This window comes from Trichosurus vulpecula, chromosome 1 (genome assembly GCF_011100635.1).
Source record: "Trichosurus vulpecula isolate mTriVul1 chromosome 1, mTriVul1.pri, whole genome shotgun sequence".
NCBI classification, from domain to species: Eukaryota; Metazoa; Chordata; class Mammalia; order Diprotodontia; family Phalangeridae; genus Trichosurus; species Trichosurus vulpecula.
The window spans coordinates 338655881-338682718 of record NC_050573.1 but is presented as its reverse complement, the minus strand read 5'-3'; the positions used below and the strand labels follow the sequence as shown (position 1 = coordinate 338682718).

The 26838-nt window shown below is 34.6% G+C and overlaps 1 protein-coding gene across 1 annotated transcript in view; it reads right to left on the bottom strand.

Moving 5' to 3' along the window:
* The window catches only part of DNAH5 (dynein axonemal heavy chain 5), a 314391-nt gene that overhangs the window by 162716 nt on the left and 124837 nt on the right, over positions 1–26838 (bottom strand). Inside the window, exons 32-40 of the mRNA XM_036745231.1 lie at positions 20181–20344; positions 15010–15166; positions 14479–14691; positions 13282–13506; positions 11065–11237; positions 4441–4619; positions 3857–4044; positions 2854–3048; positions 253–387 (exon numbers count right to left, since the gene is read on the bottom strand). Coding sequence (XP_036601126.1) covers positions 253–387; positions 2854–3048; positions 3857–4044; positions 4441–4619; positions 11065–11237; positions 13282–13506; positions 14479–14691; positions 15010–15166; positions 20181–20344 — 1629 coding nt within the window. The remainder of the gene's footprint in view (positions 1–252; positions 388–2853; positions 3049–3856; positions 4045–4440; positions 4620–11064; positions 11238–13281; positions 13507–14478; positions 14692–15009; positions 15167–20180; positions 20345–26838) is intronic.

Below are 26838 nucleotides of genomic sequence, written 5' to 3'. Positions count from 1 at the left end.
TAAATTTCTTCATTCATCTTTCCTGCTAAAATTACTTTGCCCATGTTCAGTCATTTACTATTATAGTCACAGTAAATATAGATTATACTGGAAAAAATATAGACAGTATTATTTTTATTTTCCCTAGTGTTTAGAAAACCAATTAAGTCCTTTCTGATTAGCACCTCTAATAAACATCTCTAATAGCTATTAGTGGTTGATCAGTCGAACTGGTGCTTAAGTAAGTGGAACATGCCCATCCATAAAGCTTACCAGTTTAGAAAGATTCATATCTCTTAGCACACGCATGACAATGGTTGATTCTGTGTCAGTGGGGTTAGCTCTTTTTGCTGCTCCTAAAGTCCTGAGTACTGATAAAATGTTACGTAGTCCAAAATCATAATGGACCTAGAGAATTAGAGATTTTTTTAAAAAAAATAAATATTTTTATTATTTTAATAACAGCTTTCAGAAAAAAAATAATTTATCCAGAAGGATTCCCAAAGAGTGCAATAGTGATTAAATGATGATTATCCATTGATAAACACACAAACAATTGGTGCTAAGCACAGGTTTCCCTCAGAATACTTCAAAAAATAAATAGAGAACATGAAACAACAGAAAGCTGTTCCATTTCATGAAATTTATTTCATGAGTACAAGAATTCACTAGGAAATATATTAATAGAGCTAAAATAATGGAGACAATTACTTAGGGAAATTTCCCTGGTATGTAGAGAAGTTCATTTTCAACTTGTAGGAAGAGAAGTATATCATTTTATTATAAAGGAACTAAGAAGTTATTCTATGTATAGGCGCAAGATAAGAAAATATTTAGAAGTAGAAAAAATAGGACTGAATGAAGAAGATGGTAACAATAAAAGCAAGAAAACAAATGAAGAGGTTGGGCTGAAAAACAGAACATAGGAGTTAGGCATGCAGAGGCTTGAAGACCAAATAAGAACTTGGTAATATGACTTACAGTGACAAGGGAAAGACTTGGAAAAGAGTAATCAACTGTTTGATAGGATGGTTTGGAAAGGGCAGAAGCAGAATGTGAGATGCTAGTGAGAAGGTTATAGTAGATCAGGCACAAAACTTGGCTAAGTAATCTCACCAGCTGCATGTCCTTGGCTAAGGAACCTAAACTCTCTGAGCCTGTTCTATTCACGCATATGCTGGTTCACATTTAACAACCAACTCCCCCCACCCCAACCAAAAAAACAAGTGAGACATAATTGTAAGGTTTATCTACATTATTAACATTTTCTCCATCATGTTCTTAAGTCTAGAATCTAGACCTAAGACAATCTACAAAACAATAAATCAAGCCTTGATTTATGGCATTTGCTGATGTCCAAATTACAAAATATTCACACTAAAACTTAAACATGAGCTGGCTCAAACACCACCTTGGTTCTTATTATCTAGAAAACTAAGGAAGTTGGGGGTGTGGATTCATGGTTTCCCAGGTCCCTTTCAGCACTAAAGTTCTATGATTTGGCAGTGGAGACTGAGAGTACATAGCTGGGATTAAATGCAATAATCCCTTGATTCAATATTTATTAAATGTCTACTCTGAATCTGGCTAAGAGACAATCTGGCATAGGATGGTTGGTTGATTGGTTGTTGTGCTTTGTTCTCAAAGAGGACCAAAATGACATCACTATGCTAGAGTCAAGTTTCAGTGTGTCTGACTGTGGCTGATCAGACCAATATGAGCTCAGAATGCTCTACCACAGATCGGGCACAAATAGTCCATGTGAACATTTGGGGTGTATATTCTAAATTTGTGAATCCTGCATTTCATTTGAGCTGTTTCAATTCTGCTTTGCTCATGGAGCACAGCACCTTCTCTGATGTGGGCATGCCATGCTGAGCAGTTCTGTGCCAGCGTCTCCCACATCACACAATCAATTCCAAAGGACACCTTGAGAGTGTCCTTGTACCACTTCTTCTGACTACCTGTGAACTCTTGCCCTGTGTGAGTTCTGAATAAAATGTTTGAATAATTGTTTGAACGCAAAATGTATGCTTACCACACAGTGGTCAGAAAAAAAAAAGTATACGATAGAGGGCAGGTATATGAGTCAAAAAAAAAAGTCAATGTTCAAGTCTCATCTCTCACACATAACTAGTTGTGTGCCACAGGCAAGTTATCTTTCAGTACTGTAAGTCACTCTTTAAGACTATAAATTACGGGGGATTCACATCTTCAACGGTAGGGGAAGTATCCACAGTGAGAACTTCTTCTACTAATGAAGTCAAAAGTGTAATACAACCCTTTTTTCCCTCCCCCATATACATAATAATTATATAATGTAGTAATATATATGTAATTTATAACCATACATAAGTAATTAAATTTATTTAAATTAATCAAGTATATCATATCAAATTATATTATATTAATATGTGATTATTATATATTTTACCTAATATAATATGATTAATTCTATGTTAACATAATTTCTAACATAAGATTTTAGAATATGTGTCTCAGATAAGCAATCTTTTTCTGCCCAATCAGGATGACACCTTCTCTGCAATTTCTAGTCTTCAACAGTTGTCTAGGGTTCGTAGACAGCATATGTCAGAGGTGGGACTGACCCCAGGTCCTTCTAGTGCTAGCAAGCTCTCTCACAGGACAGCTGTATCTGTGGCATACATTTATGTTTTACATTTAAATGGCCCCTCTTAAAAGTCTGATGTGTATACAAAGGACTATTATTGAAGTGCTACTTGTGCTTGTGTTTATTTGCCCATTAAGAGTACCTTCAAATCCTCACCCTCCACATAGTTTTCTGACAAATAAAACTTGGATCAAAGGCATTGAGGGATGCATTGATGTAAGACAACCTTTGGATAGTCACACCTGCTTAGAGAGCTGCTCCTCACATAGTTTATACAACGTGAAAAACTTCCTTGCCAAGACAATGTTATCGATGAAACCACAGCTAGCCAGCTTCACCCGGATGATAATTTGGCGATCAGGAACCATCATAGCCACTGAACGAAAATTAATTTTTAAGTTTTCAGGTAGCTCCTGCCGACCAGCATAGCCAGGGTTCTAAACAGAAGAGGTTTTCAATACCATAGTTATTAAACAATTATTAAGCGATAATCTAACCCCTGCCCCCATGCAGATTAGGTTAGGTTTTCCTTTAAAAGTATAAGAATTTCCTCAGGGATTTACATCAGGGAACTAAAGGCTGACTGTCTACATCACTTCCTCAATACACACCTGAATTCAAAGCAGCCACAATGAACTGGAAGGGCTCTGAGATATTTGGTCAGTGGAATTGGATTGAAGCTTCAATCAGCTGAGTTATATCAAAGGAAGAGTTCTCAAAATCTATCCTTGTTGAACATACTTCTCTTGCTATGGCTAAGTAAATCTCCTTTTGGTAACTGTTAAATGACCTATGAATATCTTATTTTGTTCCAGCATCAAATCCAAATTATCAGAGGTCTATCCTGAATGAAGCTCAACCTAGGACCTACTACATACAAAGTATTGAATGAAGCACCAAGGAGAGTCTTCAAACCTGCCAAAAGGTTTGCACATATTACACAAATTATATGTATATATACACATGCATATATAATGTATGTACATATACATGTGTGTACATATATGGGTGTGTGTATACACACACACACATACACACACACATATATATATATATAAAACTATCTCAGCTGATGTATCAATATGCTAGGGGCAATCAAATGAATATACACATATAAATGCATCCTAAAATCCACAATCCCAATTCTTACTAATGAGAAGCAACTAAAATTATATTCTTAAGGGAAAACATTGACCCTGTGATCATAATGCAAGAAATTCAGCAGATGGTTTTATATTTTCTTACCATGGTTAGAAAGAGTCCAAATTCTGGGTTCATCTGTATAGTGTCTCCATCAGTAAAAATAAAACTCTTTTTACGTTCCTTCTTGCATGTCAGAATAATGGAGATTTGCTGTGCAGCAACAGATAATACTGGTAGATCAATACGGTTAAATTCATCAAAGCAGCCCCAGGACCCTGACTGTGCCAGCCCTTAGAAAGGAATTTAAAGAGAGAATTTGATTAATATATGGTATCAGAGAGTTGAGGATAAGAGTGTTATTAAGGAAGAAGGCTGCTGTCAAAGTAAATCAGAGATCAGTTCATTCAGAAATAAAGTAGGAGTGTATGGGGAATTAGAAGTTGAGTAAAGTGAACAGAGCAGCCAAATCTGAAAGACCCTTCAGTAGCACAGATCTAACAATTTAGAAAAAAGGAATTCCACAACAGTTTAGTGATGTCGATAATGTTTGTCCATATGACCCACCCTAGGACAATTCAAGATTTTCTTAGAGTTTTGATTGATTTTTGATCATTTAGAAAAAATCATACTACTTTATTAAAGAAAACTAGCAATTTATATTATTGTACTTGGACTATCGTCCTCACCTTTAAAAATTCTTCCCAGTCCTCGGAAATCCATCTGGTCTGAACAGTTGAAAACCACCACATATTTACCAAGGCATCTTCCCATATCTTTTGTAGTTTCTGTTTTGCCAGTCCCTGCAGGACCAGCAGGTGCTCCTCCCATGCTCATTCCCAAAGCCTGAGCCAAAGTGATATAGCACCTATAGAGGTGGGAAGAGGTGAGGGAAATATGACTGCTATTGGTAGTGGTGGGCAAACAGACTAGAGAAGTCATGTAAAATGAGAAACAGATCTCTGGCCTGAGGGTCAAGACATGGATTTTAGATGTATGATCTTAGATATGGTACTTAACCTTTCTGAGCCTCAGTTCCTTCTCTACCAGATGAGGAGGGTATGCTAGATGATCTTTATGGTATTTATAACTCTAAAAGTCTTTGATTTTAGTTAGTTTGGATGACATTGATCATACCAGGAAGTAATTATTCATATATGAATAAGTCACCACAAAATGGACATTACTCCTGGTAAACGCAAATTCACTCACTCAATCTCTGTCTCTCTGTCCTTGTTTGTCTGTCTGTCTCTCTTTCACACACACACCCCACACACACACACACACACTCCTATACGGGGGTCTTGGGACTGCTCAAAGTAGAAAACTGCATTGAGTAAAATTTGGATGTAGTGCGAAATTTCCCAGAATAATCTAATGTGAAAGGAAGCAACTTATAGAACAGCACTATTTAGTACTGGTATTGCACCAAAAAAATGGTGATAACTTCTTAAAGGGAAGAATCATTCATTTAAATATACACAGAAAGACTTCCAGTGTGGACTCAGTGACTCACAGTATGTGTCCCTCCATTTCAGCTAAATTTGTAGAGGCTTATCTCCAGAGTAGCCACAGTAGGATACATTTTTTGACAAAGCAACGTACAAAGATCTTTTATCGTACACTAAATAGCAAAGGGGTTATGATCTATATAAATGGAACACAAATACCCACATGAATTACATCAAGCTTTAAAGCTGCATTTTATATGTATAACTTAATATGTTTATGCATACTGTAAATATTAATACACATGTATGTGGAGTAGACATATGGAATATATGGTACACATATATATGGAAATGGAATATATTCTATCTGTACATACATAGTCACATATAAAATATATGTACAAGTTGTCCCAAAAGTCTTCATGCAGTTTTAAGTTTTAATAGAATATTCCAGAATAAAAATGTAGAAGTAAAAAGTATGAGGACCACTTGCATCAGTATTCTTCAAAAACCTATTTTATGAAAAAATGTGCCTATTAAAATGCAAATAACTTTGTGCAAGAAAACAAAGAGGAAAATACATCTATTAAATCAAGAATGGAGACTGCTAGTTAGCAGGTCCAAACTAACCCTTTGTTTCATTTCATCTCACCTCTGGGATATGTTGTTTTAGTCCCTGCAGTACAGAGAGTAATATCCCCCCTGTTGAACTGCTAAATTTCCCGTTTATAGTAGAGCTTCAGAAATCAATGATTACTTAAAGACTAGCAAGCATGGGCAAATTAACTAATGTACATCTCAGGCATCACTTTAACAGGAATGTTTCTGGTTTATTAGGAAAAAGAGGCAACCAACTTACATGCCATTATCTCAATATGCAATGATAAATATTTTAAGTGAAAAGTGCCTGATCATGTGGCACAGTGTAACCAGCCTCTCTCCAGCAAGACACATCTATTTAAATAAGGCTGCCCTAACTATTTGTCATCAATCATCATTCTGTGACAACCACTCAAGGTACAAGCAATTTCATGCCCTTCTTAGAGAGAGCAGCACGGTCTTTGAGTATCTGCCTGTGTGTGCATGTGTGTGTTTTTATTCCTCCATTCTCCCCAGTACTCTGTCTCTCCCACTCATTTGCCCTTTTCCAATATCTGTGTGTTGTCTAAGCAACCCTTCTCCCCCACATAACTGGCCATAATACAGAAGTATATTTTCTAGTTTGTACTCTATTTAATGAATAGATTTGTGTTCCTTTATCAGTAAAGCAATAATAACAATGTAGATGATAATTGTCAAAATGCCTATGTAGTTCTATATCACAAAGTATATGAGACTCTCCACATAGAAGGTAGAAGTAAACCATTTATTCAGACACCAGAGAAACACATCCCACAAGCCATTTATTCAATCTATCAGAGCAGTAAAACATTCCGTACATAATATTACAGCATGGAGCCTGCCATCCCAAAACCTCTCTGACCCCATCCTGGGATCTTCCCTAAAAACAAACTCACAGTACAGCTAAGTCAGCCTGTTCAGTTCTATCAAAAGGATGGCCACTAGCAGCCATTAACAGCCATAACTGCTTGCTCTCTCTCTCTCTCTCTCTCTCTCTCTCTCTCTCTCTCTCTCTCTCTCTCTCTCAGCATTTCCTGTGACATAACTTCCTTTTCCTGTTAGGAAGCTCCTCCCACCACACGTGACTTAGGCTTCCTGTGACATAAGCAGGTCACATGGCCTATTAATGGGTGGGAAAGATCTTCAACTCTAAATTTCTACCACTGTTCCCTATTCCTAACTTTAAAAGCAGGGGAGTTTAACATTTTATAATTTAAAAAATAAACAAAAATATCTAAATTAAGTAGTCATTACTTCAATTTCATCCTCTATTTTTCTGGCTACTCAGTAAACTGCAAGGGGGTAGGGGTGGTATTCCTCATGCATTAGTGTAGTTGTAATGATGTTCATGTTATTGTATTAGCATCTAGTGACGGTAAAAAAAAATACATAAGCATGAAGTCCAAAGTCCTTTGATCCTACCATACATTTTTTGCACAATTTGACAGGAGTCATGAACCAGTGAGTTCATCGGTGTGGGCAAGTTCTGGTGTAGCAACCTCTATCAATGCAGATTGGCACTTTATATGTAATTTATATCTTTAGAGGGTGCTGTCTGGCACACTGAGAGGTTGAGTGACTTGCCCACGGCCACACAGCTAGTATGTATTAGGTTGAGATTTGAACCTCAGTCTTACTGACTTCAAGGATTGCTCCTTAAACACTATGCCATGTTGCCTGTCAGAACCTATCACATATGCATTCATTAAATTAGTATTTATTAATTATCTCCAAGAAGCTTAGCTCTGGATTCTCTAACCTTTTTGCTAAAACTTAACTATAGACATATTTTAGGAATAATACAATCAAGATTTTTAAAGTAAGAACTATTGCTTTGGTAATAAATTTATAATAATTACATTTTATTAAATTCACCTTTTAGCTAATATGAGCAGTTAGGTGGCATAGTGAATAGAACACTGACCTTGGAATCAGGATGATTCATCATCATGAGTTCAAAAACAGCCTCAGACTCTTATTAGCTGTACAGTCTCAGACAAGTCAGTTAGCCTGTTTGCCTTAGTTACTCATCTATAAAATGAGCTGGAGAAGGAAATAGCAAACTACTCTAGTATCCTTGCCAAGAAAACCCCAAATGGGGTCACAAAGAGTCAGACACTACTGAAATGACTGAACAACAACAACTTGGCTAATATTGTATTTTTTTTAACATGCTGTTATTCAGCTATGATGATTGTGCTGCAGACCCACCACTGAGGCCTGAATTTTGAGTTATCTCCTCAATATCCATGATAGGGGCAAATTAGCAGAAAAAAATGTCAACTCGCAGTTAGAAAATCTGAACTGGAGTTCCAGCTATACCACTTAATCTTTGTGATCTTGGGCAAATCATTTGAGCTTTTCAAACCTCTGTGGTCCCTTTAACCTCAAAGAATCTGTGATTCTGATTTATGTTGATTCAATGACACTCTTTAGTATGATGTTCCTGGTGATCAACTGTCACAGGGATTAAGGATGTAGACTGTGATTATGGAACAAAATGAATTTAAATGGGAACTCAACTTCCACAGTCTGATCAACACTGTACTCTAACTAATTGAGCTAATGACAAAATGACACTGTCATGGAATCATAGAAGGTTAGAGCTGGAAGGGACTCAGAGCTCATCTAGCCCAAACCTTTATTTTCACGAGGAGGAAACTGAGGCCAAAAGAAATGAAGTGAATTGTCCCTAACACAGATATTTTGTGAAAAATCCAGGACTGGTCACAGATATAAACATTAAATGTCTATACTATAATAAATAATTTATAAGAGATAAGGAATTTTTTTTCTGATTGTTACTCTTTTACAACACAAATCTTTCCCCTCTTAACAATACTCCCTCTATAATAAACCCAGGTGCATGAGTGTACTGGTAAATGTTTAACAACTGGCACTCTAGGGGAAAAAATGTAAACATGACATACTTTTAAGAATAATCTGCATTATTCTTAACATTTTCTCCATCACTTTTTCAAGTCTGGACAATCAATAAAACAATGAATCAAGTCCTAATTTGTAGTGTTTCCTAAATTCTGAGGTACAAATGCTCATGCTGAAATTTTTACAATCAGCTCTCCCAGAGCCAGTACAAGCTGGCTCCATTGCACCACTGCAAAGATATACTAATCACATAGTCTTCATATAACAACAGAATTTTGTTTTGTTTCATACTTTTTGGGGTAAAGGGATGGCAGGGATAGATAGAAATAAAAAATATAAATAGGAAGAGAAAAGTTGAAAAGTCATAGTTCCCAAAAAGAGAGAGAAGGAATAAAAAAGGAAGGAAATATAAAACAATGCTATAAATAAATCAGGTATTTGTAGAGCTAGAAAAGCAAGGACATAAGTATAGTTTTCTAGTTTTGTATATGTTGTTTATTAAAAAGATAAAGTATCTTTATGAAACCCTTCATTTCCACTAGTATCATTTCTCTTCTATGGTAGGGGATAGGTGAGATTTGTTGGGAAATTGTGTTGTACCTAAAATAACCCAAATTGCTCACTGTCAGAAGCCCATCTCTTTAACACAAAATTTCCTGTTGATTTGACCTGGCATCATTACATGAACTATCATTAACTCAGAAGAATCCAAAGTACAAGTAACCCAAATGGCACTGGAATTGTGGTTGTATGGCATTATTCAAAGATTTACAGGCTGACAAAGAAAACTTAGACGCTCCCCCACAATACATATGCACCTAACTTTCTTCATGTTATAGTTACTAAAGAGAGATCTCTATTAACCTAAACTAACCACCGGCTTACTTGTATTTCAGAAGAAAAAGGATTAGAACAAAGCCTGAGGGAATAAACTAGGTTTGTTTGGGGGAAGATTTCTCTGAAAGACTAAATGTATATTGCCTAAACTTCAAACAGAGGGAGGGGAAACTAGGAGAATTTTGATTCACCCCACCAAATCTTTTCTCCTTTTTCTTCATTGGGCCTAGCTCTAGGGCAGGGGAAAGATTTCATCTCCTAACCTTTCTATGCCTTCTATAGTGACTTGGACAAAAGGTATGCTTTTGAGTTCATTCCTCCAAAATTTGAGTTACTGAGTTACTTTCTCTTATTTTTCCATTCACTCGTCTTCTCACTTCTGTCTGGCATGCATCCTCCCAAACTTAGCACAGGGAAATACATAAATAATAACATCTTGCAAGGGCCAGTCTTGTCTTGTTCATCCTAACTAAAAACTATATTATTCAATAAAGATGGTTAAAACAATTGCCGCCTAGTCCTAACACCACAGATAGAATGTCTTAAAGACATCTCCTAAGAGAGAAAAGAACTATTGTTTTATTATTAGAATTATTAGAAATATTCTAAAACCCAGTAAGTATTAAGAAAGAATTATTGTGTTATAATTTGAATAATGCTGAACCCACTGCTCTGCTACCACAGATCTCTCTTTTCCTTGTAAAAATATGATAAATTCAGTAACCATAAATTTATTATATTCTTAAAAGGAAAACCAAGTGGTACATAAAGATTCATAGTATACAATTCTTTTTTCATGTTCTATATATGTGAAAATGCCCATTTAATTTGGTATTAATAACAAAATACTATTTTTAAAAAGAATTATAACATAGCTGATGTCGCAAATTTATAGCAGAGTCATAGACTGGCAGAATTTTAGCACTGGAAAGGATCTTTGAAAATCTCAAGTACACCCCTCTCATTTTACCGATAAGGAAATTGAGGCCCAAAGAAGCAGAATGACTTGCTCCAGTGATAGAACTGGGATTAGAATCCAAGTCTCTTGACTACCAGATCAGTATTCTTTCTACTACATCATAGATTTATTTGGATTCCATTGCTTTCTTTTCCAAATGCCATTTCTGTTGTTTCAATAGGATGGCACTAAATAGCAGAGTCAATAAGATGGTGGTCCAGGCCAACTAAGATTTGTAACACTTTTTTATTTCCATAAAAACAAAGAACAGTCCATTCATCTTCATGGCCTTTCAATTTCCACAAAGGTCATTTTAACTTTGTCTCAATTGAGACAAAGTGAAATTGCTTTGTATGGGCTCCTCCTGGGTAATTCTGGTGTGATTTTTATCTCTACCCAGCATAAAATATATGGGAAAACTCACATATAATGCTAAAAAATGTCTGGGTTTCAAAGACTTCAGATACAAAAGAACCGATAAAACCTGAAGACATAATAAAACCCCCTAAGCATTTTGAAAAGAAAAAAGGAGAAAAAAAATCACAGAATCCTTCCATCACCTATCTGTGAGAGGAGTTATGACAAGTCTGTCAGTGCAGCCTAAAAATTCATTCTGGTATATAAAAGCGACATCTGTGATGTGAATCATCATCTTGTCAGAGTCTTCATTAAAATAAAATCTGCACTGTTTCAGCCACTCGAAATCGGTAGGGCTCTTGATATGCATATGACACTGAAATTTAAAATAGATACATGATTACAAGAGAGAGAACAATTTATTTCAAATATATAAATTAACATCTGACTGGGCCGCAAAGAGTGGTAAAGGGGACTCACTGAAATTTCCTGACAATTCTGGGAGGGGAAAGTATCTACTCATTTCAGAGAAATGCAAATCATGGGGATAGTGTGAGTGAGGTGAGTACCTTCCTTAAAGAAGATTCAATGAAACTAAATATCTTTGCAATAAATAAGATATAAACTTTTAAAATTAGTTTAAGAAATTAAGGAACAAAAATACTTCCAACAAATATATGCACAAAATATAATCTATGAAGACAAAAAGCATCTTATAATTTAGCATACAAAAACAAACATAAGCAAACACAATTTAAGATAGAGTAAAAATGATAAGAATTGTGTTTTTTTTAAATACCTCTTAAACTTTTACATTAGACAGAAGCAAATTTAAAATTCCTACAAACATATTGCACCCTCTAAAGGATATTATTATGTTGTTGGTTAGTGGCATTTCCATTTGAACTTTTTTAATAAAGCACTAAATTTTCTACATTTAATAAACCAAAAAAAAATCTAATTTCCAAAGCTTCTTGACTCCCAAATCTATTTAAGGGTGAATATATATTCAAGTATTAAAATATATTATTATTTTAGATCATGCTAATTACTGTCATTATTTCTGGGCTAATCTTTCTTAATTCTTTGCTGAATCTAGCTTCATAGATATTAAAATAGCAGAAAATTCTAAAATCAGAAGTGTTGGATTTGAAATTGGAGGACCTAGGCTCACGTGCCAGCTCGCCCCTTGCTACATGGGTGACCTTTAACCAAACCACTTAACCTTTTTGGAACTCATTTTCCTTATATATAAAATGAGGTAGTTTAGATCACATAGTTTCTAAGGTCCTTTCCAGTCTTTCCATGACATTTAGGACAGAAAATAAACTCTAGGGGAAAAAAATTGGTATTTCATTAATTATTCCAAGTATGAGCTGTCACTTTCCATACCTAATGAAGGATTTCATAAAAGCAGATTTTCTTTCTTTCTTTTGCCCATTTTTCCTTTTTTCTGAAAGTTTTCTATGCTTATCTACCTTTAAAGATGAAAAGTTAATATAGTATCTAGAGTATAACATATTGAGAGAGAACACTGGCAAAAAAAAAATTTACTTAAAAGGTATATTTAACAAAAACCTCGAATATCCCAGTAAACTTTTCTACTAACAATGAAAATGTTCTTGGTAGTAATTGTTATACCAGAAGCAAGTGAGACACTCCACAGAGAATAAGTTTTAAATAGAGAATTTATTAGCCAGCAGCCATCGGGGAATCATCCCAAATCAATGGCGTCGCAGTGAAGTGAAGTTGTAGTTTATATAGAGAATTTACATGCCAGGTCACAGGGTGGTCTGGGGGTACAGGAACAAAGGTCCTGACAGATCACAGATTCTGACTGGTTATTGTTAAGTGGGATAACCTTATCTATTGACATTCCTTGGAGGAGTCAAGGAGCCCAGGGACATTTGCTAGACTCCAAAAGGTCTGAGTCCACTCTTTAGTATGCAAAACTGGGGTTTGTAGTTAGGGGCTGGGGGCAGGGTTTTTCTAGCAATAGCTGGCTACTCAGGTATCACATAATAATAACCATCAAGCTGCCTTTAATTAATAATTTTAAGTGATTACATCTGCTTTGGTACAGATAGTGTAACTACAGGGAATTCCCTATGCTGATGAAATCACTCATCTAAAACTCCTCAAAAATAGAGGAACTGTTAGACAAGAAAACAAGCAGACAGACAGATAAGCAACAGACAAACACACAAAAAGAAAGACAGAGAATCCTAGCTGTATAAGAGTTGAATGGATTTTTCAATATATTTTAAAAATGGAAATTCCACATATAACCTTTTCACAGTATAAGCAGTTATTTATCATCATGAAGAAGATTGTTAAGCTGAATTCCAACTTTTATTCTGATTCAATTAAATCAAAACCAACTAAGTGGGTAGATAGTGGAGGCTACTAAAAGTATTTACCAGCTCATCAAAGATATCCCTTTGGTGGACATGAATAGTAATCAAAGTCTCGTATTTCACACGTTCCACTGAACTTAAATCCTTTGTAGTCATATCTATCAGTGTATTCAGTAGTTCCAGGAAAGACTGATTTGTTTTCTGCATGATTTTTTTATCAAACTTGGCATTTGTGAGAGCCTCCTCTGAATCCCTTGTCCATATCAACTGAATTCCTAACAATCCAACCTAATGGAAATAAAAAGGCAATGTAAGCATATTTATATAGAGATAGCTAAACAGAATTGCTTGTAAAATAAGTAGCTATTATTTATTAAAATGTGAATTCGAAGTCTTTTTTTTTCTCAGAAATAATGGGTTCACCTTCACACAAGGTCTTTAGGCAAAGGCTGAATGATGTCATCATGGGCATTGGAGAGGAAATTCTTGCTCTAATAGCAGTGGTACTGGGTAGTCTCAAAGGTTTCTTTCAATTTTGAGATTTTCTGATGCTGACAGCCCCCAGACTAAAGTAATTGCTCTTCCCTTCACTCTCCCTCAAATCCTCCTCTAGTAATTGTTTCATTCATATGTGTGTGTGCATGTGCCTGTGGATATGTATATAGCTACATGTATACATATACCTATATACATATATATTATGGGTCAAATTAGGACTGCATTCTCTTTAGATATCCCTTGTATTATTGTGTCATACTGTTGTTGTCTACTTTGTTTTGTTTTAAAGTCTTTTGTTATCTTTTCCTACCTCTAAGTCTTATCTCCCCCAAATCATGGTAAATTCCCTCAGGGAAAGAAAGGATAAGTCTCCTGCTTCTTTATGTCCCCACAACAGGTCAAGCAATGCTTTCCATTTGGATATTTTAGTTAGTTGTTCATCCTACCAGTAAACATATTTTGCAATCTTTTATAAGTAACATATATTGAGACTAAACTGTGAGAAAAACCAAACAGTAATATGAAAAATAGTTCAATTGTACATTGCACAAAAAAATTCCAAGAGGAATTATTTATGTGTTTTTAAAAGTTTAGTCATATAATTAGGAAACTTGTGAACAAAATTTTATGCTCTTTGTATTCATGAATATCTAGGTATTTCAGCTTTGTTTTAGCACAGTCATTCAAGAAACTCAAAATACACACTTCTAGAGGTCTGGAAAGAACATTCTACACAATACACCATCTCAGTTTAATATTGACCTGTGCAGGGAAGGAAGAGAGAAATTCAATCAATTGGAAGCCTGGTTCCTGAATATTTTTAGATGCCTGGCGAATCACAAGATGTAATGAGGACTGAGATTCTTCCAAGAGAGAATTAAGCCAAACTTCTACATTGCCCTCTGCCATCACAGGTTTATCCAATTCAATCATCTCACCTTCACGCGAGGAAACTGACACAATACGATCATAGATCTATGTTAAGACATGAAAAAAAAATTATATTCATATAGAAATGAAGATAAATGCACCAACTTTTTTTTTCTCCACTGCTTTTTTCTCCTAATCTCATTTCTATCTTTCACCAAGTTCAGGTTTCAGCATAAGAAATTAAGTAACAGTAAGCTTCAAAACTGATTATCAGAAGAGAAAATTAAAATTATGAAATGTCATTGGATTATCAATAATATATTCTTAAGTATTCTGGTTCTGTGTGTTTAAAAAATAACTGTTATATTATGTATAAGAATAAGCAAAAAAACCCACATTATTAAGAGCCAAAATTGAGCATACCTTTTCATGAAATTTTACAGATTTTATGTTGTCAAATACATTCAGCAAATGAGCCTGTATGGTGTGAGAGTCTGAGGCTTGGCCAAGAATCTCCAAAAGGGCAGGATCAGAGACAAAAAAGAACCGAGGAAAAGAAAGTCGTTTTTTCTCCAAATATCTGATTGGTAGAGGAGAAAAAATATATAAATTCATTTAAACACATTTTAAATTTGGCTTGCTGTGAACCTATTTGTTCAGGGGCATGCAATGTGTTTATAAGATTTTTTTAAGTTTATGACTTTTAAAAAAAATCTTTTCCCTTGTATATTACTTCTCAGTGTTCATTTTGTTGCCAGTGCTAGCAATTCAAACTTTCTACATTCTGATTGTAAATTATTATTTGGGGGAGGAGGGGAATTTAGTAATCATATCTACTCTACATAATACACAGGGAGAAGGTCTACATCATGGTTTAACCATGTCAAACTTTGCTTCTAGTTTTTGTACAAGCCCTCTCTATTATGTTTAAGTTCTTATTTTGTAGACATCCAGGTACTTTTTCTACTGTTAGCACAAAAATGATGGCAGGCAGAGTAGTTAGATGAAAGAGCTATTACTACACTTGAATCAATGGAACTTTCACCTCCTTCAAGGCTCATTTTAGGTGCTACCTCCTCTGTGAAGTTTTTCTATATGTCTGTGACTTAAAGTATTCTTCCCCTCTTTGGATTTTTGCAGCACAATCCAGTGGTGTCTCTTTTTCTCCCTGTTACGTCTTACTTTATATTATACTGAGTACATTTTATTTTCTCTGTAGTAAAATATAAACAGAGATTCGGTGGTTTTCATTTTTGTAACCCCAGTGCTTAGCAGGGAGTTATACACATGGTGGGCACTTAATGCATGTTTATTGAATTCAATTGCTGGACTACTAACTGATTGAATGTGTGCTTTGAAAGAGACAGGAATCAAAGAAGACTTATTGAGAAGGTAGTCAATGGTACCATAAGAAGAAACAGAGAAAGAAGGGGTTGAGGCAGATTTGGGAAGAAGATGATGAGCTCAGTTTTAGACAGGTTGAATTTGAAGTGCTGGAGGGCTGTACAAGTGGAAGTCTGTGATAAGCAATGGGAAACAGGATTGGAATTCTGGAGAAAGATCCATAATTGGAAGTCATCTTCAGAGTGCTCATAAATTATGAGCAGATGAGATTTCTAAGGAAAAGAATGTCAAGAGAAATGAGGATCCAAAGCAGAATCTTTGGAAATAGCCAACATTCAATGGATGAGGAGTCTTGCAAAGAGTCCCTAGAAAAGAAGAGTTATAAAAGTAGGAATAAAAATATACAGTTTATTGTCATGGAAGTAAAAAAAAATGTGGAAGAAATGAGTATATGGTATCCTTTGTGTCAAATTCCAAAGAGGGGTAGAGGGTAGAAAATAATCCATCTTGATTAGGAAGTCATTAGTTATTTTGAAGTGATTTATTTTAGTAGAGTAGGGAAGGGGAAGGAAGGAAATAAGCATTGATATTTCACCTACTAGGTGCCAGGCACTGTGTGAAGCACTTTACAAATGTTATATTATTTGATCCTCACAATAATCCTATTAGGTAAGTGCTGTTACTATCTTCATTTTACAGATGAGGAAACTGAGGCAAAGAGAGGTTAAGTGACTTGCCCAGGGTCACACATCTAGTGAGTGTCTGGGGCAGTATTTGAACTCAGGTCTTCCTAAGTCCAGTACTCTAGCCAGTGCACTATAAGAGATAGATGCCAGATGACAAGGGGTTGAGGAATAAGTGGGTTCTAAAGAAGTGGAAGCAATGACTCTCCATTAATCTTTTGAAAAATTTAATAGTTGGTAAGAAAAACATAAAAAGACCAGCTTGGTAAAATTAGTCAACAAGTTTTTGTGGGTTTTTTTGTTGTTTTGTTTTGTTTCAAACTTGTTGTATGCCACAAACTGTGTTAAATTCTATGGATATAAAGAAAGGCAAAATATAGACCCTGCTATCAAGGAGCTCATATTTTGCTGGGGGAGTCAACATGCAAATGACTATGTATATATAAAATATATTTATTGTAAATAGAAGATTATCTGAGAAGGAAGGCACTAACAGTTGGAGGATCCAAGAAAGTCCTCCTCCAGAAGGTGAGATTTGAACTGAATCCTGAAGGAAGTCAGGGAATCTAAGAGGCAGAGGTGAGGAAGGAGAATATTGCAGACATGGGGGTAGTTAATATAAAGGCATGGGGTCAGGAAATGGAGGGTTGTGTGCAAAGAGCAGCAAACAGTCAAGTAGCTTGATTGTAGAGCATGTAGAAAGGAATAAAGTGTAAGAAGGAGTGTAGGGGAAGGAACAAGCATTTATTAAGGGCCTGCTATTTGCCAGGCACCATGCTCAATGATGTACAAACATTATCTCATTTGATTTCATTTGAAGACCAGAAAGGTTGAAAGGGGCCAGATTGTAAAGAGCTTTAAATGCCAAACTGATCATTTTTCTAATTGATCCTAGAAGCAATTAGATGCTGCTTGTGTTTACTGAGAAGGAGGGTTGTATGGTCAGTCCTAGGTTTTAGGAAAATCACTTTTGCAGATATTTAAGGATAGATTAAAGAGAGCAGCAAAGGGATTTAAATCAAAGAAACCAATTGGGAGATCATTGTAATAGTTCAGCTGATTATGTTTTATGTACGATGTTTTAAGTTTCTGCTTTTCTAAATTTATTTCATAGTAATTTGTGTCCTGTAGTCTGATGAATTTGGGTAACATTCCATGGGTATTTGAAAAAATCAATTCCATTTTGGACTTGTTGAGTTTGAGTAGGCCATGAAATACCTAGTTTGAGGTATCTAAAACAGTACCATTATTCCTTCCACATTGCAGGGGGGAAGGGCATAGTGCCTCTGAAATCTGGAAAATCCACATAAAAGTTTTTGGTCCTCCATTTGTACCAGAGAAGTCTGAATTTTTTCTTTTTCTTTTATGGGTTGTTTATAGTACTAAAATATAAACATGTTGATAACATGCAATACTATACATATTTTATGTATTTCTGACTTTCTAAGCTTTTTCTACATCTTCTGGCTTTTACGTGTTGTCTGTGGCTTCCACAAAACTCTCAAAAATATTCCCATTTAATTTCTTATGCTGATCCATAATATATTGAAACTGCAATGGGGAAAGTCACAGTACAGAAGGGATATTGTAGCATCTTTAAAACCTTAAAAAGAGAGAATATCCAGGTTCCAGAGGGACATCATCTGAACTATACTCCAACTCTGAGATTCTGAGAAGCTACAAAAAGGCAGATTGTAGCTCAACACTAAGAAAATTTGCTAGAGATCAGATCTAAAAATGGCCGAGACTACCTTAGGAGGTGGCAAGTTCCCTGTCACTGGAATTCTGCAAATAGAAGTTTATCACTTGCCATGATTAAAAAAGAAGAAATTCACTTTTCAGTTGGAAACAGAGCATGGTGCCTTTTGAGTTACCTTTTATCCCTAAGATTCTATGATTCTATAGTCTATCCAGCAAATATTTATTGAGTTCCTACTCTCTGTGAGAAATCTTGCTGCTGTATGTTTAGAGTGTGGTGTGGGATGTAGGAACTCGATATATGACAAGATAGGAAAGTTGGACAGCTTCCTAGATCTTTGGAGCATGATTATTTTCTTTGAGGTAAATTCTCACAACATCAGGCATACCCACTGGTATAAAAATACAACTGGAAAATACATGGAGAATTTTCTATGGCCCTGTTTGTACCCAAGAATATAAATCATTAATAAACTACCAAACGAAAGTTCTCAATTGTTGATTATTGTGAGGCAGCTTTAAGTCCCTTAAAAGGCTAATAAAAATTTAAATATTCAAAGATATATTTAGATTTTAATTGTTTTAGCACTTTTTTAAGGCTCAGACACTTGACTGCATCAGTGTTGAGAAAGCACAGTGAGGAAACATTCTCCCTTCCTGAAGATTTCAACTTTTCTGCAACTTCTAGTCTTTAAGAATTACCTGGGTCATTTAGAGGTTGAGCAACCAGGCCAGGGTCACCACATAGCCAGCATGTATAAAAACAAAGGTTTGAACCCAAGTCTTCCTGGCTCTGAGTCCAGTTCTCTATCCACTATACCACCCTAGGTCTCAGAACACAAGTATTATAAAGTATTTCCAAACAAAAAAATTATTTAATTTTCTGCATAATTTTATTTTGGTTAATCATGGTAAAAGGCCAGGAGCAATTTCACTGCTCCCCTAATTAAACTAGCATATTTATACTTACATTAAGCACTAATTTACATGTAATCCTTAAAGCATAGCCAGATAACATTCAGTCTTATTCAGATACACTACGTTCAGCTGTATATCATAAAATATTTTGTTCCTTCTGAGAATGTTTTTCAAAGAGGTATCTGAAACACATGTGAACTGAATTCAAATGACTGCTTAAGGTCCCTTGTGCCTCTAAGACCTACATTTTTATGATTCTATGAAAGAAATATCAAGAGGTTCAGAATTTACAGTCATCTGAAGAAAGATTAGGGTTTCAAACTATTTGTTTCATTTCCCCTTCAGGGAAGCTACCTTCTTACAAACTCTTATACCTCTGAAAGGCTTGATGAAAGGTAACTTATTTTAGTTGATCAAATGTAACAATAAATTATTCAACAAATATCTATTTAACACCTATTAAGCACCAGAGTCTGCACTATACATTGGCATTCACTATGTGGCATTAGGGTTTTTGTTTCTTTGTTTGTTGTTTGTTGGCCTGTAACTAGGTTTCATCAATGTGAGGAATTCCTCACATGCAAACTCCCTAAATTCATACAAACATCAATCTATCTGTAACTTACAGTCTTCAATACTTTCTGTTAGCCCTGGAAAGCCAAGTGACTTATCTATGGTCACAGAGGCTATAGACATCAGAGGCAGACTTAAACTCAGGTCTTTCTAACTCCAACCACTACTACTAACCACTCTGCCAGTTCCCTTATTATGTAAGAATTACCTAGGTCCTGACATGGTATGTAAATCCTATAACTGAAAAACTTCAAGTCAGACTTACAACTGAGCCTATGATCAATATATTTTGAACTTATATATTCTTTAAGGCCTTAGAACTTTCCAGTTCTCAGATCACCTGAGTCCTGTAAAGGTTAATTATGCTATAAATCTTACCCAGTAAGAGATTTCTGACAGATTTCCAGTTGATCTAACAAATGTGGCAACAGCTGCCCCATAGTTTCATCTCCAACACAACACTGTACCACATTTGGCATATCACGTGCCCGTGTCATGATCTTCACCCAGGATTTATCTATGTTGGAAAAACACTTGGCTTCCTATTGGTATATAAAAAAAAGAAAATGAATTTATAGAGCTGTAGAAAGTGATTTCTATAGAAATACACCTTGTCAGAATTATGGTTTCTAACCACTTTTGTTTGTTTAGATAGTACACCGAACTTCATGGATCTCTTTGTCTATAAAATAGGAGAGTGGGAAGTTTTATCCTAGGATCCTCAGTATATATGATAAGAACCACATCACTCCGCTCCTGATAGTGGTGCAGTGATCTCTTCCTCATTACTCCAAGGTAATTTCCACCTGGTTTTCCTCACCATGCTATCATCTTCTACATTTATCTCACTCTCATGCTTCCTTGGTAGTGTTGTATAAGAGTTAGAACAATAGATAGCAAGTCAGAAAACCTGAATTCAGGCCTTGGCTCTACTACACAAGTAGTAGCTAAATGCTATATGTTGTATTTGGAGTTAGGAAGATGTGTTTCAAAAATGATTTAATATCTGTGTAACCATGAATAAACCACTTAAACCTTCTTAAGCCTAAGCTTCATCTTCTTTAAAACTGATATAATAATGGTATCTACTTCACAGGGTTATTGAGAGATTCAAATGAGATAATATAGGCAATAGCATTTTGCCAACCTAAACTGTTATATAAATTTTAGTTATTACTAATTAGCCTTGTGACCTTTGGTAGACAAATCATCTAGCCCCTCTGAACCTGTTTCTATATCAGGAAAACAAAGATTATGTACTCGCACTATAATAATAATCATAGCTAGCATTTATATGATGATTTAAGCTTCTCAAATCATATTGTATATGTTAGATAAATGTATAACATGTTTATATAAACATATATGTATATAAAATTTCATTTGATATTTACTTAACAGCCTTGTAAGGTAGGTGCTATTTTCTTCATTTTATAGATGAGGAAAATGAGGCGAAGAGAAGCCAAGCAACTTGCCCAAGGTCATGCAGCTAATAGCCATCTAAGGCATGATTCAAACTCAAATAGTGCTGATGCCAGATACAGAGCTCTAGTCAGTTGTACCACCTCTTAAAGAGTGATTTTAAGAATCGAATGAGAAAATGTATATAAGGTACTTTTTGAACCTTTGACTACACCAAGAATGCTAGTTATTGCTATTATCCATCACTCCACTCACTCACTAGGTGACAAATTTTACCACACTGCTTCTTAGCATGGAAATGACTTTTAGCCTTTTTCGTAGGCCGTTCTCTGCACTTCGTTTAAATCTGTCTTCCAGAGATGAAACAAGAAATAGAAAATGGAATATCTAGGGAGGAAAGAATGTCAAGGAGAATGGATACCTTCGAAGATAAGAAATCTTATTCAAGGACTTAATGCCCTGAAAATTAAATAGGCCAAACAGAAAATAAAAGCTCAACAAGACAAGCAAAGTTAAAACAAAATCAATCAATAGATTGAAAAAATAGAAATTTCTGTGATATAATAGCAAAAACAAGAGACCTATAAAACAGGTCTATAACCTTAAGTATCATCAGACTATATGAAAATCATGACTAAAAGATAAAAGGGATGCCATATTTCAAAAAATCATATAGGAACACTGTTTAGATTGCTTAAAACAAGAGGACAGTGAGAATAGAAACAATCAGCTACTTACCTCTTAAAAGAGATCCCAAAATAAAAGACTCTCATGCAATATAAACACCAAAATCAAGTTTTCATGTCAAGGTAAAAACATTGCTAAAAGCCAGAAATGAAGATTTCGTGCGCTAAAGACCTATTGTCAGGACTGCAAAATATTTAACAACTACCATTCTAAAATATAGGAAAGCCTTGAATGTGATATCCCAAAAAGCCAAAAAGGAAAAAAAAACATAGAACCTGAGAAACAAGAATAACCTATCTACAAAGTATAATCCTATAAGGAGAAAATGAACCTTTAATGAAATAGAGGCTATCCAGGCATTCCTGATGAAAAGATCTGACCTGAGCAGACAGTGTAATATAAAAATGAAGGATTGAGAAATATATACAGGCACATACTTTTGTTCAATTGGAAGAGACTGTGTTGGGATGGATTGATTACCTAGGAATCAAGACATAAGAAACAAATGTCTTCTTTGAAACCTTAAGAGTAATAGAAAAATGGGGAATAAGAATGACAGAGAGCCTGTGGGTGATTTGTTCTCTTTGGATGGTCTTAGGAGAAAACAGCAATGGCAGAGACAGGAGACTACACTGGGGAAGAAAATAGGAAGAAAGAGAAGGAAATTATTACCTCACATAAGACAGGGCATAAGATGAAGGGAATAAGATGAAGAGGTAGATGAAGTAGGCATCCCAATAACTTCATTTTCATCTGAACCAAAATAAGATTGAACATAATTGCACAAACCAACACACAAAGACTGCAATGTAGAAATAAATAAAGTTCAATAGGGAAATGGCAAAGGACAGGAAAAAAGGAATGAAGGTGTATAAAAAAGGAGGCAGCATAGGTAAAAAAAAAAATCATAAGTAAAACAAAGTCCAACATCAGAGGAGGGAACATGAGGAGCCAAAAAAGGAAAGGAATAAAGAGTAACAAACTGAGATCAAAGCAGGGCAGTGGAAAGAGAATAGTATCAATGCAATAGAATCCAACTGCTTCATTTATAGCTAATGGTGTTAGGCAAACACCCTGTTTTGTTATCTTCTAATCTGGAAAAAAAATGTATGGGAGCAAAGAGAAGAGAAACAAGAGAATAGAAGGGGACAAAACTGAGAAAATAAATAGGATGAATTCACTCATAAAACAGAAAAGGACAACAGAATGACTTAGAAAACAGAACTACACAAAAAATACTGTTTACTTGAAACATGAAGATACACACAGAATTAAAATGAGAGAAAATCTATTATGCTTCAAGGTCAAAAAAGCAGAACTAATCATAATTATCTTAGATAAGTCTATAATAAATGTAGGCAATAAAAAGAGGTAAGCAGGGAAGCTACATTTAGCTTATAATGATAATGAATAAATGTAAATATTTAATATATCTTTACCCAAAAACACAGCATCTAAATATTTATAGGAAAACAATCAAATTACAAGGAGAAAGAGATGTTAAAACTATAATAGTTAAAGACCTCATTACAGACATTTCAAATCTACATAATCAGAGGAGGGTGGGGTGGGGTGAGGGAAAAGTTAAGGGCCTGAATAGAACATTAGAAAAATTAGAAATAAAAAAAAGAAAAATTAGAGGTGATTGATCTCTGTCACTTACTGAATGAAAACAAAAAGAGTTTACAGATTTTTCAACCATGCATGATACCTTTACAAAAAACTGAGCACATAAAAACATCACCAAAAATGTAGAAATGTATTTTTTCTGTTCACAATACAATAAAAATCATATTCACTAAAGTGCCTTTGAAGAATTAATTACAAATTAATTGGGAAACTAACTTTATCTTAAAGAACCAGTGTATCAAAGAATAAATCAGAGAAACAATAGACAAATTCACAAAAGCAAATGACAATGAAATGACATACCAAATGTATGGATGCAGCTAAAGCAATCCTTACAGGGGGAAATGTGCATGTGTAAATATTTTCATCAAAAAAAGGGAGAAAGAACACATCAGCACATTGTAACAACAATGTTGCTTACAGCTGCTGTGGAGTTGTAAGGCCAATAACACCAGCTCACAGGAGGGTTGTTAGCACAGATTCTTTGATCTGCTTTTCTAAGGAAAGCAACTTTAAGGGGTTTACAATCTTATTTTAATTAAATATACATATATCATTCACTTAATTCAAGTGGAAAAGCCAGCACCCTGAACTTCAGAGTATGCAAATAGAAATTACAAACATTCATTACATAAACAGAGAAAATAAACACAAACCAGTAGACAGGCTTCTAACCGTCTAACTATAGCAACACATACAGTTACCAGAGAGAGAAGCATCAAGATCTGGGATTTCAAAGCTGGGGGGGGAGGGCTCCATGACAGCTACCCAGAGTCCTGTCTGGTCAAATCACATGATGCTCTTCCAGTGAGTGAGAGTCCCAAAACAAACCACCAACCTCGGATCTTATACCCTCTTCTCAGGGTCAGAAGGCACCACAACCATGCAACTCAAACCCTTGTGAACTAGGCTTTCCTGTTTCTTAAGCAGGTCATCAAAGACTCTTGATTCAATCAAAGAAGGCACTTGATTACCTCAGTGCTGAGAAGCACTCAAACAAAAACAGCAAAAGTCCCACTTTGCTTGCCATTACATTTGAAAGGCAAGACTCAAAGGTACTTGATTATCTTAGCATTGCAAAAGAGTAAACAGTAAAAAAAAGTCCCACCCTTGTTACCATTACACACATCAGGCATAAAACTTTTAAAAAAACTGAAGAAAAAACCAACAAAGTAGAAATTCTGAAAATAAAGGACAGTGTTGACAAAATTGAGTGCAAAAATTCATTGTATTGATGATAACCTGAAGTTATTTCCTTACTTAATAACATAGATCAACAGTTAGTAATTCTGATTTTAAAAAAGAGGGATAAAGAGAGAAATCAAAGTGTTCCCATCAAAAATGAAAAAGGAGAATTCATATCAATTAAAGAGGAAATAAAGAATACTATCAGAAACCATTATGCAACAAAATTTATAACAGAAGAAATGGAAAAATTCTTTCAAAAAGAGAAAATACCCTGAATAACAGAAGAAATCAATTATTTAAATAGACCAATATCAGAAAAAAGACATTGAACACATCATCAATGAAGTCTCAATGGGAAGAAAAAAATCTCAGGATCGTATAAATTTGCAAATGAATTCTATCAAATATTCAAAGACCAATTAATTCCACTATTACCTAAACTGTGTGAAAAAATAGAAAAAGAAAGGATCATCCTAAACTCTTCTTATAATAGAAATATGGTATTGATATATAAAGAGAAACAAAAATATAGACTAATATCCCTAATAGACAATGATAAAAAATTCAAATAAAATATCAGAAAATAGGTTACAGCAAAATATTTAAAAGATTACTAACCACACCCATGTGCAATTTATAAAAAATAATACAGGGTTGTTACAATATAAGGACAACTATTTTAAAAAACAATATTAATAGAAAAACTTGTTAAAATGATGTTTATTTCAACAGATGCTGAAAAGACTTTTGAAAAGATCCAACAACCATTTCTGTTTAGAAAAAAAAAACACTAGAAAGCATAATAATAAATGGCCTTTTCTTTAATATAGTGAACATTATCCATCAAAAAACCAAGGGCAAACATAATATGTAATAGAAAATAATTAGAGGTTTCCAAAAAGTTCAGGGGTAAAGCAATCATGTCCATTATCACCATTACTATTTAATAGAGGTAGAAATGCTAGTTATAAAAATAAGAAAAAAAAATAGGAAATAAGCATAGGCAAAGAGGAAACAAAGAAACAATGCTATCACTTTTCACAGATGATTTGTTGAACTATCTTGAAAACCTGAAAAAGTCATCTAAAAATTAATAGCATTAACAAATTCAGTAAAGTTTCAATATATAAAATGAATCATAAGGATTCCTATGTTTTACCAACAAACCCTAGCAAGAAGACAGATAAAGAGAAATAATCACATACATAAAACATTTGGCATCTATCTAGCAACACACACCCAGGAACTATATGAATGCTAACAAAACTTTCTTTACAGAAATAAATGCAGATCTAAATAATTAGAAAAATTTTAATTGCTCGTTTTAAAGTTGTCAATAAAAAAATGACAATTCAACTTAAATTATTCACTTATTAATTGACATGTCAATCTATCAAAGAATTATTTTGTTGAGTTAGAAAAAATGTAATAATGAAATTCATCTGGAAAAACAAAAGGTCAAGAATCTCAACAGAAATATTGAAAACAAAGTAGGAAGGAAGTAGGTCTCAGTAACAGATCTCATACTATATTAAAATACAATATTCATCAAAAAGATCTGTTACAGGTCAAAAATAGGGAAGTTTATAGTGGAAATATTAGATATACAATTCACAGAAGAAAACAAATATAGTAGCATAGTGTTTGACAAATCTAAAGAACCTAGTTAATGTGGTACACATTTACTGTTCAATAAAAACTACTGTAAAATCTGAAAAAAAAATTGCATAAATTAGGTGTAGAGCATCAAAAACAAATAACTGGGAACAATATTTTATAGAAAGTTTCTATGGTAAAGGTTTCATATTCTGATTCAAATTTATGAGTACTCTCCAATAGATAAATGGTCAAAGAATATGAACATGCATTCTTCAAGAGAAGAAATAACTAATTCCACATTATCAACAACCATATAAAAATGTAATGAATCACTAATAATTAGAAAAATCAAAATTAAAGCAACTCTGGGATTTCAACATACATATGCATCAGATTAGCAAAGAAGACAGAGGAGGAAAATGTGAAAGCCTGGAGAGGCTATGGGAAAACAGGCCCACTCACTATTGGTGGAGCTGTGATTTGGTTCAGTCATTTTGGAAAGCAATTTGTA